General features: G+C 42.2%; 2 protein-coding genes across 7 annotated transcripts in view; both read left to right on the top strand.

Annotated features, from left to right (window-relative positions):
• MPC2 (mitochondrial pyruvate carrier 2) overlaps window positions 1–9,396 on the top strand; it is a 33,339-nt gene extending 23,943 nt beyond the window's left edge. For both annotated transcript variants that reach the window (XM_081791860.1, XM_078441177.2), the window contains exons 4-6: window positions 4,420–4,504; window positions 4,981–5,092; window positions 9,168–9,396. In XM_081791860.1, coding sequence (XP_081647986.1) covers window positions 4,420–4,504; window positions 4,981–5,092; window positions 9,168–9,204 — 234 coding nt within the window. In that variant the 3' untranslated portion in view covers window positions 9,205–9,396. The remainder of the gene's footprint in view (window positions 1–4,419; window positions 4,505–4,980; window positions 5,093–9,167) is intronic.
• Window positions 9,397–12,851: 3,455 nt separating this feature from the next.
• ADCY10 (adenylate cyclase 10) overlaps window positions 12,852–20,319 on the top strand; it is a 74,976-nt gene continuing 67,508 nt past the window's right edge. For 2 of the 5 annotated variants that reach the window (XM_060643421.3, XM_060643422.3), the window contains exons 1-3: window positions 12,852–13,012; window positions 18,779–18,984; window positions 19,624–19,728. In XM_060643421.3, coding sequence (XP_060499404.3) covers window positions 18,837–18,984; window positions 19,624–19,728 — 253 coding nt within the window. In that variant the 5' untranslated portion in view covers window positions 12,852–13,012; window positions 18,779–18,836. Of the gene's footprint in view, window positions 13,013–18,765; window positions 18,985–19,623; window positions 19,729–20,319 lie in introns of all 5 variants that reach the window. The other 3 variants (XM_060643419.3, XM_060643418.3, XM_060643420.3) reach the window with 3 other exon arrangements.

Raw genomic sequence — 20,319 nt, 5'->3', positions numbered from 1 at the left:
TTGGCTAGCCTGGGAAGCTATGCTGTGAAGGTCACTTAAGAGAGCTTTTATCTTTGTTCATAGTCTTTTTGTACAAACAGGGTTATACTTAACTCTCAAATAATAGGCCGTTTTGTGTAGCTAATTTTTTTTTTTATTTCCTCTTCTCCTTAAGAATAAATTAAGCTATTTTAAGATTATCCGTGCAGATTTTTAATACCTATTTGTTTGCTTTTCCAGCTGGAACTATTTATGTAGATTAATTAATGGCTTAAAAATCCTGAGCACTTTGCTGTCTCTAAGCATTTGGGGATTGGAATATTCTATAGTGGTATCTCATTTTTTTAACTCCTCTAAAAGCATCCTAAGACTTTTTTTTTTTTAAATAGAGGAGCAAATATTGAATGAAAGAAAGAAAAAAGGTTTTTATACCATCTGAGGAATATCTACCCCACCCAGTGGAGATAATCAGATGCCAAAAAGAACCGTAGTCCTGGGCTTTAGATAATTTGAAGAGCATTTTTTTAACTAATGGAAACAGGGAGCTGACTTGAGTCCACTAAATGCCAGACTGTATTCGATTATCTGATACATGGTCTCGTGAATTTGATCTTCACCAGAAAAAAATCTGAGAAGCAAATATTACTAAATATTATTACCATCTTCCAGGTAAGGGTACTACGGCTCAAAGAGCTAGATGACTGAATATACCATCGTGGTAAGGGGCACAATCAAGACTTGAAACCCCAGGTCTGTTGGACTCCAAAGCCTATGCACTTACACACTTACATGACCACCGTTAAAATAGTCGCTGCAGATCTAACCTGGTATTTTCTTTGTACGTTGGAGAATATTTTACACAATCTTGTTGTTTATTCTAAACACTCTCCGAATAAAATCTATGTAGTTCTATTATTTGAATAAGCTTCATAATAAAGATGAAAACGAGTACAGACCTGCTGCCTCCTAGCCTAAGGCAAGTAATGCAGGAAAGGACAGAAAACTAACATTCCTTTTTCTCTGTGACTCTACAGCAAAAGCTGTCTGTTCTTGTTGTTAATAATAGTATTTACCAGGCACCTGTGCATATTATCTCGTTTAATCATATATCATTTTTGCAAGGGTAGCTACTGGTTTTCTCATTTTATACATGAGGAATTTAAGACTAAGTGTTACGTAATCTGACCAAAGTCACACAGCTAGTAAGTGATGGAGAATAGATTCACAGTGAGATTTTCTTTTTTTTTTTTTTTCTTTTTTTAAATGTTTATTTATTGAGAGAGAGAATGAGTACAGGGGAGGGGCGGGGAGAAGGGGAGAGACAGAATCCCAAACTGGCTCCGCGCCCTCAGGGCGGAGCCCAATGCGGGGCTCAATCCCAACAACCATGAGATCAGATCCATGAGAGATCATGACCTGAGCCGAAATCCAGAGTCCTAAAGCTCAACTAACTGAGCCACCTAGGCTCCCCACAGTGAGATTTTCTAAGCTAATTTACATAAGCTTAGAATGATGTAGAAGTAGAAAGAGAGCTCAAGACCTTTGTGGGAGAGAATAATTACTAAGGTGTCCCAGAAAAATAAAGGGTATACTGTGAGCATAAATAAATCATGACCACTGACTTCTTCTAAAAGAAGATGCTAGAATGTAGCCTATAGTGTTCATAGATCTGTGCAGCAAGCCTCAGTGTAATACGTGGACCCAGTAGGTCAATAGCAGAAATCAACCCCTTTGTTCCCCATTTCAAAGGCAGTATTCCACCCCGTAGAAGTAGAACAAATATGAAATGGAAAAAAATGCACATGGGGACCTAGAAGAAGAATGGAGGAAGGATGATTAGGAAGCATTTGGGAGAAAAATCACAGGACTGTGGGTGAAAGTTAACAAGAGGCAAAATCGCATTAGCTGTGATTTATCTGGTTGTACCCCTGCTTACCCACTTTCCCCCTTTTAAATCAGAATCGTTGCCTTCTTGAACTACTGACTTTACTAATTCAAAACCCTTTGTACTTGACTTAAATTTGTGTATAAATTCACAAGTATGTCTGTGTTCTGTTTAGGAGCAAAGTCCTTTGCTGATTTATATTTTCCATGTGAGAGCATCTTTCAGAAACTCCATAAAACCTAAAAATAATTTCTTAAAGATATATTCTTTAATGACATCTAGGATTTGATTTAAAGTACTTAAAGGATAGGAGTGCCTGGAGTGGCTCAGCCAGTTAAGTCCAACTTCAGCTCAGGTCATGATCTCATGGTTTGTGGGTTCGAGCCCTTCGTCAGGCTCTGTGCTGACAGCTCAGAGCCTGGATCCTGCTTCGGATTCTGTGTCTCCCTCTCTCTCTGCCCTGCCCCTGCTCATGCTCTGTCTCTCTCCTTCAAAAATAAACATTTTAATAAATAAATAAATAAATAAATAAATAAATAAATAAAATACTTAACGGATAAAAGGGAAGAGGGGAGGTGAAGCGAATGTGGCAGAATTTTAACTCTAACACACATAACTCTAATACACATAACATGTGTATGTAGGGGTTCTTTGTACTCGTCTTTTATTTTGTGTAGGTTTGAATTTTTCATCAATAAAGATCATTTTATTACATATTCTTATCTCTGCAATAGAGCAGCATAACCAAGCATAACCAGCATAACCAAAGACTCATTACTGAACTTTCTGAGTGATGCTGATGGTAGGGTTTTAGTAGGATGATTACATAACAGTGTTAAAGACACAGCAGGGAAGAAATAACCATGTATCCTTTGACATTAAAGAAAAATTATCCAACCAAGAAACTAAAATTATAACAGAGCTTTTCAGATACTTCCACTTTTAGAAAAGAATTAACACTGACCAAAACATGAAAGGAGGACGCTGTACAAATTACATAAATGCCTAAACAGCTTTTAGGCATCCACCACACCAGTGGTTTCCAACATGTATGAAGAATATATAATTTTGGGGGCGCCCGGGTGGCTCAATGGGTTGAACATCTGACTTCAGCTCAGGTCATGATTTCGCGGTTCAGGAGTTCAAGCCCCCATCGGGCTGGCCGCGATCAGCACAGAGCCTGCTTGGGATCCTCTGTCCCCTGCTCTCTCTGCCCCTCCCCCATGCTCATTTTTCCTCTCTCTCTCAAAAATGAATAAACATTTTCTTAAAAAAAGGAATATATAACTATGGGATATCTGGGTGGTCAGGTCAGCCAGTTAAGCATCCATCCAATTCTTGATTTCAGTTGAAGCTACAAGCTCACAGTCATGAGATCAAGCCCTGTATCAGACTCTGTATGCTGAGTGCAGAACCCTCTTGGGATTCTAATCTCTCTTGCCCTCTCCCTTTGCCCCTCCCCCACTCATGCAAATTTTTTGAGAGCAAAAAAAAAAATATATACATACATATATATATATATATATATATATGTATGTATATATATAATTTCACACGTGGAAAAAAGTATTATTTGTTAGAATACACACACGCAGGGGCACCTGAGTGTCTCAGTTGGTTAAGAGACTGACTTCTGCTCAGGTCATGATCTCACGGTTCACGAGTTCACGCCCTGCATCGGGCCCAATGCTGACAGCTCAGAGACGGGAACCTGCTTCAGATTCTGTGTCTCCCTCTCTTTTTTCCCCTCCACTGCTCATGCTCTGTCTCTCTCCTCCCTCTCTCTCTCTTAATAACTTTCAAACATATTTACTTTTTTAACGAAATTAAAAAAGAATACGCACACACTACTAATTTTCAAATATATGAGGCCACTTGATGTGGTTAACAAGACACAAATGCAAAAAGCAGCCCTGAACTCATTGTAGTTTTTGGTGATGTATATATTTTCTTAATGTGTGGATACTAAAATCATAGCTACTATCATGTGGAAATCTCTGAAACTTTATGTGTTATTTAAAATGAAGAATTATTGGGGCGCCTGGGTGGCTCAGTCAGTTGAGTGTCCGACTTCAGCTCAGGTCACGATCTCGCAGTCCGTGGGTTCGAGCCCCGCGTCGGGCTCTGGGCTGATGGCTCAGAGCCTGGAGCCTGCTTCCGATTCTGTGTCTCCCTCTCTCTCTGCCCCTCCCCCGTTCATGCTCTGTCTCTCTCTGTCTCAAAAATAAATAAACATTAAAAATAAATAAAATAGGGGTGCCTGGGTGGCTCAGTCCGTTAAGCGCCTGACTTCGGCTCAGGTCATGATCTCACAGTCCGTGAGTTCGAGCCCCACATCAGGCTCTGTGCTGATAGCTCAGAGCCTGGAGTCTGCTTCAGATTCTGTGTCTCCCTCTCTCTCTCTCTGCCCCTCCCCTGCTCATGCTCTCTCTCTGTCTCAAAAATAAATAAAAACATTTAATAAATAAATAAATAAATAAATAAATAAAATGAAGAATTATTACTGCACACTCATGACGCTGTTTTTCTTGTTGTGTGTTAATGTGTCTCTCCAGGGCCTCGTGTGTGCTGGGCTGGCTGACATGGCCAGACCTGCAGAGAAACTCAGCACAGCTCAGTCTGCTGTTCTCATGGCTACAGGTAAATTAAATGAGTATTTTCTCTGTTCCATTTAGGGCATTCAGTATTTTTGTTTTTGTCTTACATCAGTTTATTTAACGGTTTACTGTTTGAAACGCACATGCACTCACACACAAAGGAATTAACAGTGTTCTCGTTGGGCAATTAATTATTCGATAAGACGGTTACTGTGAATAAGTATCTGCGTGGGTTTTTGGTTTGTTTGTTTGTTTTACCACGAACATATTTTTGTAAGTAGGAAAAAAAGTTAGTTAATATTCATTTGCCCTATAAAGATTCCCTGTTGATGTAAGAACTGCATATTTTGTGTAACACTGAATTATAGCAACTTTATTAAAGACTCAAAGCACAGCTTTTCTTTTATCCTGCTTTATGTTGTCACGGTCTTATAATTATGTTGCTCTAATACAGAATGTTCAAAAGATATTGCAGCAGTACCTGTGCTTTAAAAAAAAAAAAATCTTTTGTTTCAACAGGGTTTATTTGGTCAAGATACTCACTTGTAATTATTCCAAAAAACTGGAGTCTGTTTGCTGTTAATTTCTTCGTGGGGGCAGCAGGGGCCTCTCAGCTCTTTCGTATTTGGAGGTAAGCCCACCAAAGGTGTAAAAAGAGAAATCTGCCTCAGAAGCCACCCAGATGGCAGTGCATTTTTTTTTTTAAGATTCATGTATGATGTTAAGATGGAATAGGCCTGAAGCAGAAATTTCTAGAAAAATCTGGGGGTTTAAGTTCAAAGTGTTAAGCAGTATGTTTGCTACATAGGTTTCAAATCTGACTGTGTATTATCTAGATACACAGCCCAATCATAGAATCTGTTTTAAGACAACAGACATGATTTACGAAATACTAAGTAATTTTCTCCATGAACATTTTAACGCTCGCTTTCAATTATAGATAATAAAACGGGTGTGGTTATGTAGTGGTTAGAAATGATGTTTGGCGTGAGGCTACGGGTCTTGTCAGAAAGTATCCTCTGAGTATTTTTAAAACTGTTTGTAGGCATCCCACATTTTCGTTTCACTCCACTTCATTGTGCTTCAGAGATGTTGCGCTTTTTACATATGGAAGGTTTGTGGCAACCCTGCGTCGAGCAAGTCTGTCGACACCATTTTCCCAACAGCATTTCTCCCTTCGTGTCTGTGTGCCACATTTTGGTCATTCTCACAATCTTGTGGTGCTCTGTGGTCAATGATCTTTGATTTTACTGCTGTCGTCGTTTGGGGGTCCACGAAGCACGTCCAAATGAGGCCGTGAGCTTCACTGATGAACGTTGTGTGTTCTAACTGCGCCGACTGGGCCATTCCCCCATCTCCCTCCCTCTGCTCAGATCTCCCTATTCCCTGAGACCCAACAATAGTAAAAATAGGCCAATTAATAAGCCTACAGTTTGCCTCTAAGTGTTCAAGTGAAAGGCAACAGATGCACATCTCTCACTTTAAGTCAAAAGCTAGAAATAATTAAGCTCAGTGAGGAAGGTAGGCTGAAAGCCGACGAGATAGGCCGAAAAGTAGGCCTCTTGTGCCGAATATTTAGCTACACTGTGAATGCGGAGGGAAAGTTCTGGAAGGAAATCAAAAGTGCTACTTCAGTGAATGCACGATCGGTAAGGAAGCTTAACAGCCTCATCGCTGATGCGGAGAATGTTTTAGTGGTCTGGACAGAAGATCAAACGGCCACGACGTTCCCTGTAGCCAAAGCCCAATCCAGAGCAAGGCCCTCGCTCTCTTCAATTCTCTGAAAGGCTCAGAGAGGTGAGGAAGCTGCAGAAGAAAAGTCTGAAGCCAGCAGAGGTTGGTTCCTGTGGGTCAAGGAAAGAAGCCGTCTCCGCCACATACAGCGCAAGGTGGGGCAGCAGGTGCTGGCGGACAGGCGGCAGCCAGTTACCCAGCAGCTCGAGCAAGGTAACGAAGGAGGCGACGACGGTAAACAGCACATCTTTAATGTGGGTGACACAGCCTCCTACTGGAAGAAGATGCCTTCCGGGACTTTCAGTTACGGAGAAGTCCGATATCTGGCTTCAAAGCTTCGGAGGACAGGCTGACTCTCTTGTGAGGGGCTAATGCAGCCGGTGACTTTAAGCTGAAGCCAGTGCTCATGCACCATTCCGAAAATCCTAAGGACCTTAAGAATAATGCTCAGTCTCTTCTGCCTGTGCCCTAGAAATGGAACAAAACCTGGGTGACAGCACCTCGATTTACAACGTGGTTTACTGAATATTAAGCCCACTGTGGAGACCTGCTGCTCAGAAAAAAAGATTCTTTTCAAAATATTCCTGTTTATGTACAATGTGTCAGGTTACCCTAGAGCTCTGATGGAGATGTACAACAAGATTTATGTTCTTATGCTGCTAACACAGCATCCATTCTGCAGCCCTTGGATCGAGGAGTCATTTTGACTTTCAAGTCTTCTTATTTAAGAAACATCTTTTGTAAGGCCATAGCTGCCATAGAGAGTGATTCCTCCGATGGATCTGGGCAAAGTAAATCGAAAACCTGGAAAGGATTCACCATCCTGTTACCGTTAAGAATAGTCATGATTCATGGGAAGAGGTCAAAATATCAACCTGAGTAAGAGGTTGGCAGAAGTCCGTTTCAATCCTCGTGGAGGGGTTGCAGACTTCAGTGGAGGAAGTGACTGTAAATGTGGTGGAAACAGCAAGAGAACTAGAATGAGAAGCGAAGCCTGAAGATGGGACTGAATTGTTGCAATCACAGGGTTGAATGGATGAGGAGTTGCTTCTTATGGATGAGCAAAGAAAGCGTTTCTTGAGATGGAATCTGCTGGTGAAGGTGCTGTGGAGATTGTTGAAATGACAACCAAGTACAGTATTTAGAATATCACATAAACTTAGCTGATAAAGCGGTGGCAGGGTTTAAGAGGATAGACTCCAGTTTTGAAAGAAGTTCCACTGTGGGTGCTATCCAATGGCATCATATGCCGCAGGGAAATCATCTGTGAAAGAGTCAGTTGATGTGGTGGCAACTTCATTGTTGTCCTGTTTTAAGAAAACACAGCCACCCCAACCTTCCGCAGCCACCACCCGGGTCAGTCAGCAGTCATCAGCGTTGATGCAAGACCCTCCACCAGCAAAGAGATTACGACTTGCTGAAAACATTAGATGATGGCTAGCGTTTTTTTAAGCGATGTTTTTAAGTCAAGGTATGTATTTTTTTTCCTAGACCTACTGCGATTACACGCTTAATAGAATACAGCATAGCGTAAATGTCACTTTTATATGAACTGGGAAGCCAAAATACTCATTTGAATGTTCATTCACAAAATATTCATTATCGTGGTGGTCTGGAGCTGAGCCCACTATGTCTGCGAAGCTTGTCTGTACTCGGTAGTTAATATTGTCAGTGACTGGTTCACACTCTGCCTCGAGCTCATCGTAGATGAAGGCTCCGGCTTCGCTTGAACCACAGAACCTTCCTAAATTGCAAAACAGTGCTCTTTGGCTAAAAAAAAATTAAATGATCTCCATAATAAAGAAATGGACAATATTCAGTTATAATTTGCCTTCCTTTCAGAAGGCGTTCTGTCCTTCATTTTTCTCATCTTTGCTATCCTAGCTTGACACGTGAATCCTTTCATTATCCTCTAGCACAGAATGGATGGATGATGAATCACTCGCTCGTTCTACCGCACATCCGACGAGCATTTTTCGAGCTTACTTGCATTGATACAAACTTCAGTCTGTACGGGGACTTTCTTCACGAGTATTTTTCTCAACCACCGTTGCATTTTAACCTTATGTTAAGCCATAATGGGAGGGCTGCAAACCCGCGGAATGCAACATTTGGAATTATTATCTCTAAAGTGGAAACACAGATACAGTTTGACAAAAGGATTTTTGGCACTGTTTTCAGTCACAACAGTAGACTGGGAGATTTAGCTCAAAATATAAGTGTTGGACTCTGGAGCAGTTAGACAGGCACCATGGGATATTTGAAATCAGAACCTTTAGAGAAATCTGGGATTCTGGTAGACTTCGTGGAATAAGTTACTTCTTGTGCTCTCTTCTCCACCCTTATAATCTGGGACAGAATAGTAAATGAAGCTCTGGGTGTTGTAGAAGGGAAAGACTCTGACTTGGTGGTTAATTCTTCTTCGGATTAATGAGAATTGAAGAAATAGGCCTTAGCTTTACTATTCTGTTAACCCAGCGTCTACAAACTGCTAAAAACTCAGTAGCCTGTCAGCATCACAAAAGTCTATTTTATTTTTTAAAAAGTATATTTTATTTTTAGTGCTTAGGATCTCATTCCCAATTTATTTTATTCTTAGGAAAGATGTTCCGTGATTATAAAATAAAGGTCCAGATGACCACATTTTGCTAAATTTTATTTGTATGTTCACATGTTTGTTACACTGTTATAATTCAAGAATGAAAATACCAAAATAAGACTTTTGTATGGGAAGCTATTTGTCAGTTACGTTGTTGAAACTTTTTGGCAGTTGGAAGCCAGATGCAAGTAAAATCCTTAGGTCACTTTCCCTTCTGCCTGTTTCATCCACAAGCCCCTGAGAAGATTGTAGCTAAAATGATACAGCCTCTTGACTAGTGAGAAAGGAGACGGGGAATATGCTTCCCATTCCCTTCTTATTACATAGTTATCTGTGGTGATGCATAATTATTCTCTTTCTGTTTCCTTTATAGATATAACCAAGAACTAAAAGCTAAAGCAAACAACTAAGAGTTCCTGACCACCCGAACAATCTAGATGTGGACATATAACCACTGGGACTAATTTGATTTATTATTTGGTTATTGATGAGGTGATATTAACTGTGCTAATGTTTGGAAGCCATAAAGAAAAAAAAAACAGACTGTAAACTGGGGGCTAATACTCAATTTCACAGAAAAATAAAACAAACTTTTAATAACAGTGTTTCTTTGTATATGACTTAAGGAATGTATCTATGGCTATTAGTAACATTTTTTTTCTACTCTCTGCCGCAAATAAATCATACTTGCTCCTACATACCCTTGGCTTTCTTCTGTACTACTCAACCAGAGAGAACTGAAAGGTTAAATTATCTCTTTTACAGGGAAGGGTGGTGAAATAGCTAGAAATAAAAGGAAATAGAGCTAAAGAGAGTGAGAAATGGGTAGTGGAATGGCTAGCAATTCTTGTATGGCTACAGAGTAACAAAAGATTTCTCAGTTGTTGAATTATAGTCAGTAATTGATAGAATGTGGCCGAAAAGCCTCTCCAGTCCTAAATTGGAATCCCAGCTCTATGGCTTATAATCTATGACTTTGGGCAAATCAAAGTGCCTACTAGAATGCCTGGAACATAAGTTGGCTTTCTTTTTTTTTAATTTTTTTAAGTTTACTTATTTATTTAGAGAGAGAGAGTGCGCACAGACCAGCGGGGGAGGGGCAGAGAGCAGAAGAGCGAGAATCCCAAGCAGGCACCACGCCATCAGTGCTCCAGCTCCTGAACCACGAGATCATGACCTGAGCCAAGATCAAGACGCTTAACCCAGGCGCCCCAAGTCAGCTTTGTGTAAACATGTGTGACCTTTGTCCCCATTTTGAAGAGAGAGACTGGACATAGACTACTCCGTGCTAGAAATATAATCAATATCCTATTTGAATGGAGCTCCAGTTTGGAGTACTGAGCTTCCTTCTGAAAATCCTACTAGAGCCCGTCCTGGGCAGAACTGTAGTCAAAGGAATCAGCAAAGCAAGTTATTTCTAAGTTTGAAGAAGCAATGACAAAAAGAACTTTTTATTCATTTTTTTTAATGTTTATTTTTGAGAGAGAGAGAGAGAGTGCGTGCGCACGCACAAGTGGGGGCGGGGCAGAGAGGAAAGACAGAATCCCCAGCAGGCTCCACACCATGGATTCGCCCACGAACCACCAGATCATGACCTGAGCCGAAGTTGGACGCTTAACCGACTGAGCCACCCCAGTGCCCCAAGAACTTTTAAAATAATATATTTAACTGACCGAGGCAATTATCGGTGAAAACCTTGCACTTTTTAATCACTTATCCCTTCCCTGTAATCCACCTTCGAGGAGGAAGGATTAGAGAATTTGACACAGAAGTAAAGAGGTCCTGAAGAGTCCAATTTCTTTTTTTAATGTTTATTTTTGAGAGAGCGCATGAGCAGGGGAGGGTCAGAGGGAGAGAGGGCGACACAGAACCCGAAGCAAGCTATCAGCACAGAGCCCAGCTCAGGGCTCGAACTCCCATTCCGTGAGATCATGACCTGAGCCAAAGTTGGACGCTTAACTGACTGAGCCACCCGGGTGCCCCATTATTGCTTTCTTTGTATAAACCATGCTGTTCGAATTAGTTTGGCATGTGTGAGCACGTGTGTATGTTTCCTAAGGTTAAACCTTTAAGAAAAACATCTATTATGAAATATGGCATAGACACAAAAAAGTTTATTAAAATATATATGTTGAAGTGATGTTTCTTTTTTTTTCATTGAAACCTGCTCTTTCCTAACTGGGTTCTTCTAAGCCCCACTTCGTCAAATTAATTGTAGCATTTAGGTACAATCACAGTTATCTTCCTGTTGGTTCTCAGAAGTTCCATGGACAGACCATCAGCTCATCCTTTTATTTATGCCCCAGAACTCTCATCCATCCCATTATTGACTCCTAAAAATTAAGAGAGTCTAGTTAACTCTTGCTGACATTGGAAACACATAGTCCACTGACCGGTTTCACAACTACTTTCGAAAACCTAGGAGAATTTATATACCAGAAGTCCTCACTACCAATGTAGGCACTGAGCTCCGTAGAAGTACTTTTCACAGTGGTGCAAATCACTTGATCAGTCCTGTTGAGTTGAATTCTACATCAAAATTTCTAACTGGTCCCCAAAACTTCATTAGGTGAGTTCCCAGGGTGTTTCAGCTCAACTCTGCTACATATTAACTGTGAAACCTTATTAACCTTTGTGTCTGGGCTTTAGTATATTCAAGAGTGAAATGGGGTGAGGAGAGTATTTACTTGATAAGACTGTTGTAAAGCTCAATCAAACTAACGTTTTAACACAAAATTAAGTGTAGTAAGTTTCAGAAGACGGTAAGCTTATTAATTGAAGGTAGACCCCAAAAGTACTTTCTTAGACCAAAGTATACCCGCAAAAAGGGTGGACCATGTTACCCCTATTTGCACACCTTCTGGGGTAGTGACTATTGGAATTTATAAGACTTCCACAGGTTAAAGCTGCTTGGGGTGGGGGGCGTGGGGGACCCAGAGGCAGGGTGGCGGATACTCAAGATAAATTCTTTAACCTAATCTTCTTGTGGTTTGGCATTCATTTCAAAGCAACATTGACTCATTTCTGCCTAGTAAACAGATTGTCTGTCTTTAAAGTTGTTCAAACAATCAGGAAAGGTTGGCCTGACCTGGGAGCCCAGGTTCCTCTCCATGAAGCAAAACAGGAGCTTGTTTACATAATGAAACACAAATAGAAAACACTGATGTTAACACGGCTTCCTCCCTAAGGGGTCTGTTTAATTATATGAGGTATGATTCTAATTATATTAAGACCGGTTTCCACAACTGACATCAGAAAATTTTCTCGACAGACATAATTAAAGGAATCTCTTCCTCCGTTAAGACAACTGTGTTTTACAACTTTTTGGAGCACACAGTAAATTCAGTTAGAGGGCTGGGCTTTACTTGAGAATGATTCCTTGCTTTTTCAGTTCAACTTTCTTAAATTCAAGTTTTACGTACGTGTCACTAAATGTTAAGTGTAGTTATGACATATGTAAGAACAGCTAGGAAATCAAAACATGATGTAAGCTGTTGGAAAATATGCCACCCACTTAAAAGATTTTGCCGGTGTCATACTGGATTGAGAAACCCAAATCCAATGCCAACGTTGGGCCACAAGTTACCTTTGGGGTAAATGAGGTCAGAAGCGTGCACTTAACCAATCAAAAAAGACAGGTACATAACTCTTCACACAAAAATCTGCCTCACAGAAATGCCTGAAGATTAAGTACTGAATGCATTGTAACTGGTAAATTTCATAGTCCTGGTAAATCATAATCAATAACCAAATTGGGTATTTCTTATTCTGGAGATCCGTGGCTTTATAATAACCACCTACAAACTATTGCCTAATTTCAACCACCCTCCACAAGGTCAGAGAAAGAGACGTGAAAACTACTCGGGGGTCATATCAGTCTCCCTGACCCTTGCCCCACTTGTCCTACCTGCCAACCAGAAAGAGCCAGTCCCTGTAGGAGCAATAGGTCACTGGGACTGGTGGGGGAGGGGAGGGCAGGGCCAGCCAATCAGGAGCAGGGTCAGTGAGCGGGGAACCAATGACCTTCTGATGAGGGTGTGGCCTGGAAAACGGCTTTTAGACAAAACTGTCATTTTGTGGGTCAGCTCTAAGTGGACACAGCCCTTCTGCTGGCTTCAGAATAATGTCGCCCAGACCCCTTTCCTGTTTAATGCACCCCCGAAAGATCTAGTACCTGATCCAGGCCCTGGCTTCTCCTCAGCCTTGGAGGAAGAAGAGGTATGTGGCATGTCAGTAGAAAGAACGGTTGCAGAGGTAAAGGTGAGGGCTGCCCTCTGGGAAGACAGATATTGGAGTTTAGAGGAAAGTGGGGAATCCTTGGGCTAGGAATCCCAGATTAGGTAGGTAGGTAGGTAGGTAGATAGATAGATAGATAGATAGATAGATAATCATGATGTATATATCTCTGTCAGGCTTTTAAGTAAGGTTAGAAACTTGAAGTCTTGGGGCGCCTGGGTGGCTCAGTCGGTTAAGCGGCCGACTTCGGCTCAGGTCATGACCTCACGGTCCGTGAGTTCGAGCCTCGCGTCGGGCTCTGTGCTGACTGCTCAGAGCCTGGAGCCTGTTTCAGATTCTGTGTCTCCCTCTCTCTGACCCTCCCCTGTTCATGCTCTGTCTCTCACTGTCTCAAAAATAAATAAAACGTCAAAAAAAAAAAAAAAAAGAAACTTGAGATCTTAAATGTGGCCTCATCCTGTTTATCCTGGATGCGTGCTGTCTTTACCTCCTACAACCGCTCACCTGATAGCCTCCTCACATAGCAAGTGCCTACCGTGTAAGGGGGGGTGGTAGGAAGATGCTCTGGAAGAAACGGGGACGCGTAGACCAGGGTCTCTAAAACAGAGGAGTTTACAATGCACAGGAAGACATAAAGAGAGCAATAGATAAGTAAGGATATTTAAATAGGAAATAAGGCACATTTAATACATTTATAGACTCTAAGTGCCCTAATAGCACAGAGGACAAGTTGCCTTGGCTAGAGTGGTCTGGCAAGCTTTCCTCACGATGTTATCCCTTGAAGTTCAGAATATCTCCTCTTTGGACTCTTGTAAAACCTGTTTTTACAGAGTGGTGAAAAACTGGACGAAAGCTGAAATCTATAGAAGTTTCTAGAGGGTGTATTTAGAGAAACCATCATGGATATAACTGACCTTTAATTTCATTTTCATTTGTGATACTGCTGAGTTTTGAGTAGAATGGAAGTGCACACTCCTTTCTTTCACGAAACTCCTTCTCGGTATGTCTTTGGGGGTCTCAGCCGCCTGCTTGCTCTTTCAGTCTTGGGGGCATGGGGGAGGGGGGGAAATGGGTGATGGGCATTGAGGAGGGCACTTGTCGGGATGAGCACTGGGTGTTGTATGTAAGCCAATTTGATAATATATTAAAAAACAAAAACAAAAATAAAACATACACAAATGGGATGTAGCAGGTGTGATAGAAACAACGTGGACATTTAAATCCCAGAGACCTGGGCTTTCCAGCAGTGTGGACCAAGGCAAATTAATCTCTCTGAACTTCAGTTTCTGTATCTATAAATGGGAGTGGGGCCTACCCCACAGTGCTGTTTTTTTTGTTTTGTTTTTTAACGTTTATTTATTTTTGAGACAGAGAGAGACAAAGCATGAACGGGGGAGGGTCAGAGAGAGGGAGACACAGAATCTGAAACAGGCTCCAGGCTCTGAGCTGTCAGCACAGAGCCCGACGCGGGGCTCGAACTCACGGACCGCGAGATCATGACCCGAGCCGAAGTCGGCCGCCCAACCGACTGAGCCACCCAGGTGCCCCCCACAGTGCTGTTTTGAGGCCACCTATCAATACGTTAAAATGTGGTATGCGTCACAGAGTAAATATTAATCTAAGCCTTCTAAATTAGAAATTGTTGTCTTCTTATGAACGTTCCCAAGAAAAACTCTCAGGGATTCATTTGAGATGTCTTTGCCTCTTCAGCCCACGGACAAATCATTTTCTTATTACGTTTTTCCTCATACGTTTGTCATTTTCGTGGCCAAATGAATCTACTTTCCTTGCCTGGTAATCATAAACCTAAAAAAACCTGCCCAAGTCCTCAAATCAACTTATTTAAAACAATGGACTCTTAGCGATCATCTTTCCATTAAAGATAAGATTCACTGCAGTCTGGAAGGCGAGGCAGCTGTGCCCCTCGCGAGGAAGTCCAGCACTTTCCAAGTTTGCTCAGATGGGGACTTTACACTGTTTAAAAATTTTTTTAATGTTTTTATTTATTTATTTATTTTTATTGTTTTATTTATTTTTGAGACAGAGACAGAGCATGAGCAGGGGAGGGGCAGAGGGAGAGGAAGTCACAGAATCCGAAGCAGGCTCCAGGCTCTGAGCTGTCAGCACAGAGCCCAATACGGGGCTCGAGCCCACGAACCGTGAGATCACGACCTGAGCCGGTCGGACGCTTAACCGACTGAGCCACCCAGGCACCCCATAAAAATGTTTTTTAAGAGATAACATGGAATTTGCAATAAATCTAGTTTTCGTACCATGTGCCTATGCATTTGATTTTGTTACAATTCTATGTATAGCACTTTGCCTTTATTCTTCTGAAATTTCATTATTATTTTAGTCAATGGAGACATTTTAAGATCCTGATTCTGTCATTCAGTTCTCTTGGCTCTCTCTCCAATTACATCTTTAAAGATGTGCTCTAGCGTGCCCGTAGAGGCTCCCCTCTGAATGGATACTACAACACAAAGCAGTGTCCTTTAGGTAGGACTGTTAACTGCATTAACAGAGAACTATGTGTTTATCACTCCTAAAATGTTGTGTCTTACCCGTAAGGATGTGAGCAATTTGGCCATTAAAATCTTGTTAAAGTCAAGATATACTTTATCTACAGCTTTCTCTTGACTTAAAAATTCAATAACTTCAAAAAAGGAAATAACTTTGCTCTTGGCTCTGAATCCATTTTGACTCCTTTTATTTTTTTTTTATTTTTTTATTTTTTAAACGTTTTTATTTATTTTTGAGACAGAGAGAGACAGAGCATGAACGGGGGAGGGGCAGAGAGAGAGGGAGACACAGAATCGGAAGCAGGCTCCAGGCTCTGAGCCATCAGCCCAGAGCCTGACGTGGGGCTCGAACTCACGGACCGTGAGATCGTGACCTGAGCTGAAGTCGGAGGCTTAACCGACTGAGCCACCCAGGCGCCCCATTTTGACTCCTTTTAAATCCCTCTTGCTTATCTACGTGCTCATGTATTAACAAATATTTGGATTATCACAAATGTGCCAGCTCTGTCACACATGGTAGAATTGCACTTCACTTATTTGAAACTGTGTTCTCACAATTCATGGCCAAGGTCATGTGAGTGGAAGGAGAAATATATTACTTCTGGGAGGACACTTTAAGAATGAATCTGTCCCTTGAATCCTTTCTTCCCACTGTCTTGACATCCAGAATGTCCCAGCCCGGATCCCATAGTGAAGGCATCACTAGAGGAAAGCCTCAGAAGACCTACAAAAGATACGTAGCACAAGCAAGAAATGAGCAGGAGATAGCCCTTCTTTACGTTCGATTTTGGAGTATTTGTTAACGAAGCATGACCTAGCTTATACTGACTGATACATTATATTTACCAGTCTATGTTTTCTGTAGCCTCATCTTTTTTTTTAATTTTTTAATGTTTATTTATTTTTGAGAGAGAGAGAGCACAAGCGGAGAGGGGCAGAGAGAGAGGGAGCACAGCATCTGAAGCAGATTCCAGACTGCAAGCTGTCAATGCAGAGCCCGACATGGGGCTCAAACCCACAAACTGTGAGATCGTGACCTGAGCCGAAGTCAGATGTTCAATCGGCTGAGCTACCCAGGGGGCCCCTGTAGCCTCATCTTTTGAAATTCAGAAGAGAATGTCCCCACCTCCAGTTTTCCAGCTCCTCTCTTGTTCTTGAGATTACATCTGTCCAGTATTTCAGTATTTGTGTCTATAGGTTATCTGGGGCTGGCTCCTTGAATTTATTTAAAATGACTAGGTGCTTGGGGTGCCTGGGTGGCTCAGTTGGTTGGGCGTCCGACTTCAGCTAGAGTCATGATCTCACAGTTCGTGGGTTCGAGTTCCACATGGGGCTCTGAGCTGACCGCTCAGAGCCTGGAGCCTACTTCGGATTCTGTATCTCCCTCTCTCTCTCTCTCTCTCTCTCTACCCCTCCCCTGCTCATATTCTGTCTCTGTCTCTGTGTCTCAAAAATAAATAAACATTAAAAAAAAAATTTTAATGCCTGGGTGCTTTATCACTACCTTCTTAGCTTGGAGTTCAATTCTTTCTTAGCAATATTTGTTACACTTTTCAATTCTCTGTAGTGAAGAAGGCAGAAGCTTTGCCCTTATTCCTCTTTTAAAGATTTCTTTGCTTTTAATAAAGCTTAAAACTCCAAGTTTTCTTAAGCATTTTTCCTAAGTCTCAGTTTATTCTGGGAATTCAGTCTTCTCCCACCCTTCTTGTAAGTTCATATAACACTTATCAAATTCACTATCTGAAATTATTTGACTTAATGTGATCTACTAATTGTTCCTGGTACATGCTGTGGTTTTTACTGAATGTTTTAATTTTTTAACCCTATTTACACATTTCTGTATCTTTCTTCACTTAACAATTGAGTTTGACTTTTCCTTTTAAAGGTCATTCAATACCTAATATTTAGTGCTCAGTTTGAGAGGTTTTCCAGACACTTTAAAGTTTGCTAAAAATACTAATATTAACTGTCTTGGGGCACCTGGGCGGCTCGGTCAGTTAAACATCCAGCTTCGGCTCAGGACATGATTTCATGGTTTATGAGTTGGAGCCACATTGGGCTCTCAGCTGTCAGTGCAGAGCCTGCTTCAGATCCTCTGTCCCCCTCTCCTTCTTCTCCTCCCCCCACTCACTCATGTGCAAACGTGCACATTCTCTCACACACTCTCTCTCTCTCTCAAAAATAAATAAATAAATAAATAAATAAACTTAAAAAAAAAAAACTGTCTCACTTTTCCTTCTAATGCTCTCACGTACCCCAATATGACCTATGTATGTCTGGTTGAAATTACTAATCAGTTCCTCCCTGATGGTCAGTAACAGTTCCTTCCCCCCCCCCCCTTTTTTTTTTTTAAGCTCTTTTATTTTTCTGTATCACTTATTCCAGGAACTTGGATTGCTCTGAAAAAATGTTGGGTATGCTATTTCTCGTCAGCGTGGTAGAGCATGATTTTTACAACATCCAGGCATGAACATTTAATTGGCCCCAACAGCTAAAGGAAGGCCTTGGGAAATTCTAGTCTTCTTAGAACTAACTGGGCAAGGGATTGAAATTTCAACATTTCCTTTTACTTACAGTTTAAAACCTTGTGCGCGTGTGTGTGTGTGTGCACGCGTGCGCGCGCACCCACACACACACACACACACACACACACAGCCTTGAATTCCGTTCCTCTGTTTATTTAAGACTGTGCCTTAAATACACTTGATCTCTTGCTTGTATGTAATACTTTGCCGCTCACCTTTGTATAAATATCCACCCACAAAACCCACGTCCACACTTTTTAGTTTTCAAAAAGGAGAGAGAAAAGATGAGAGAACGAAAGGGAGGGAGAGAGCAGGATGACCCATGGGGACAGAAGGACAAGGGGTGTAGACTGAGTGAAAAGTGCCGCTGGCCCCTCTGCAACACGACTCGCACACTGACCAGCTCATCCCTTCGTGAAAACGGATGGACTCATTCAGCTGCCCTCTTTCACCCCATCCTGTTTGCAATGGTGCTCGTTCATGTAACAGCTGCTCAGGGTTGGCGGCCCAGTGTGTGAGGGGTAGTCAGAATAGAAAAGTGGCCCTTTTCAAGGATGACCGCACACATCAGGCATTATCACTACTCAGTCGCTTAAGTAAGTGTCGTTCACAGCTTAGTACAACGCAGGTGGAGAAAAAAGAATAGGAAAATGAGTAAATGAGTATGTCAGATGTCCTCCATTCTCAGCTTTTCTTTCCAGAAGGTCTATCTGGGGACTGTTTGCTGTGACCATAAACTCCTGAACACTTGCCTTGAACATGAGCACTCGAAGAGAAGAATCCCAGGACCGGGCCATCGTCAGAATAGCCGCGCATTTACCAGACCTCATCGTCTATGGAGACTTCTCTCCAGAGCGACCCTCTGTGGATTATTTTGATGGAGTCCTGATGTTTGTTGATATTTCAGGCAAGCACAAAGGGAATCTTTCATGTGGGTGGACGCGCAGCTCGATTCCAGAGTGGGGTGGCCCATTTTGAGCTTTTGCACTATTACGGCTATCGCGACGGAGAAAACAGGAGGGAGAGGGACAGCCTGTGTACCTGGCCCTCCTGTCTCCCCTTACCCAACACGTCCAGTCATGGGAAAACCTTTGAGATGCCCCAGTCCCATGCCTGGAACTTTAGACTCCAGTGTCCCGACAGCACTGACTCTAGTCCCCAAGCCCCATACATATCCCAGGCAAACTTGACCTCAGGAAATGGTCCTCCAGATGTTGTTTACATCTTAACGGTAAACTGGTCCCCTCTTCAGAAGTGTTTACATGTTGTGTGTTTTCAATACCATGGGATGGAAGTTCTAGACCAGCTAAGGGAATTGCGGCCATCCCTGTGCAAGGTGAGAAATTCGGAGGCAAGAGGTAGCTGGCATCCTCCCCTGACCCCTAAGATAATAAGCATGGACAAGGGGGGCTGCTGACGATCACTGAGAAGAAACCTTGCCCGTTCTGAAGAGCTGGAGCCCAGTGCTCTCCAATGAGTTCCTCTTGTCTTGCCTCTGTCTGGTTCCTCCAGGCAGCCTAGGAAACTAGGTGGACATTTCTTACAGGTTTTACTGCAATGACTGAGAAGTTCAGCACAGCCATGTACATGGACCGAGGGGCTGAGCAGTTGGTGGAAATCCTCAACCACTACATAAGCGCGATAGTCGAGAGTAAGTGTCCCCACGGGTTTCTGACTTACGTACGTTTAATTCATTGTTTCCCTGTGTTTTTTTGGTGATAGCCTGACAGAACACTTACCTTTATTTTCCTCATGAAATGTGTATGAAACCAGTCTTTTTTTGGAAACTAACATCGTGCGAGTGAAGGAACGTGATCAAGCCTCACTAACACAGACTGAGGGACAGAATGTTTTGGACCAGTTAAAACACTGAAATAGAGATTACCTTTAAAGAACTTTAGTTAGGGGCGCCTGGGTGGCTCAGTCGGTTAAGCTTCCGACTTCGGCTCAGGTCACAATCTCGCGGTATGTGGGTTCGAGCCCCGCGTCGGGCTCTGTGCTGACTGCTCAGAACCCGGAGCCTGTTTCAGATTCTGTGTCTCCCTCTCTCTCTGACCCTCCCCCGTTCATGCTCTGTCTCTCTCTGTCTCAAAAATAAATAAATGTTAAAAAAAAAAAAATTTAAAGGGGCGCCTGGGTGGCTCAGTCGGTTAAGCGTCCGACTTCAGCTCAGGTCACGATCTCGCGGTCTGCGAGTTCGAGCCCCGCGTCGGGCTCTGGGCTGATGGCTCAGAGCCTGGAG

Source organism: Panthera onca, chromosome F1 (assembly GCF_046562875.1).
Source record: "Panthera onca isolate mPanOnc1 chromosome F1, mPanOnc1 haplotype 2, whole genome shotgun sequence".
NCBI classification, from domain to species: domain Eukaryota; kingdom Metazoa; phylum Chordata; class Mammalia; order Carnivora; family Felidae; genus Panthera; species Panthera onca.
This window is presented reverse-complemented; position numbering and strand designations above follow the sequence as displayed.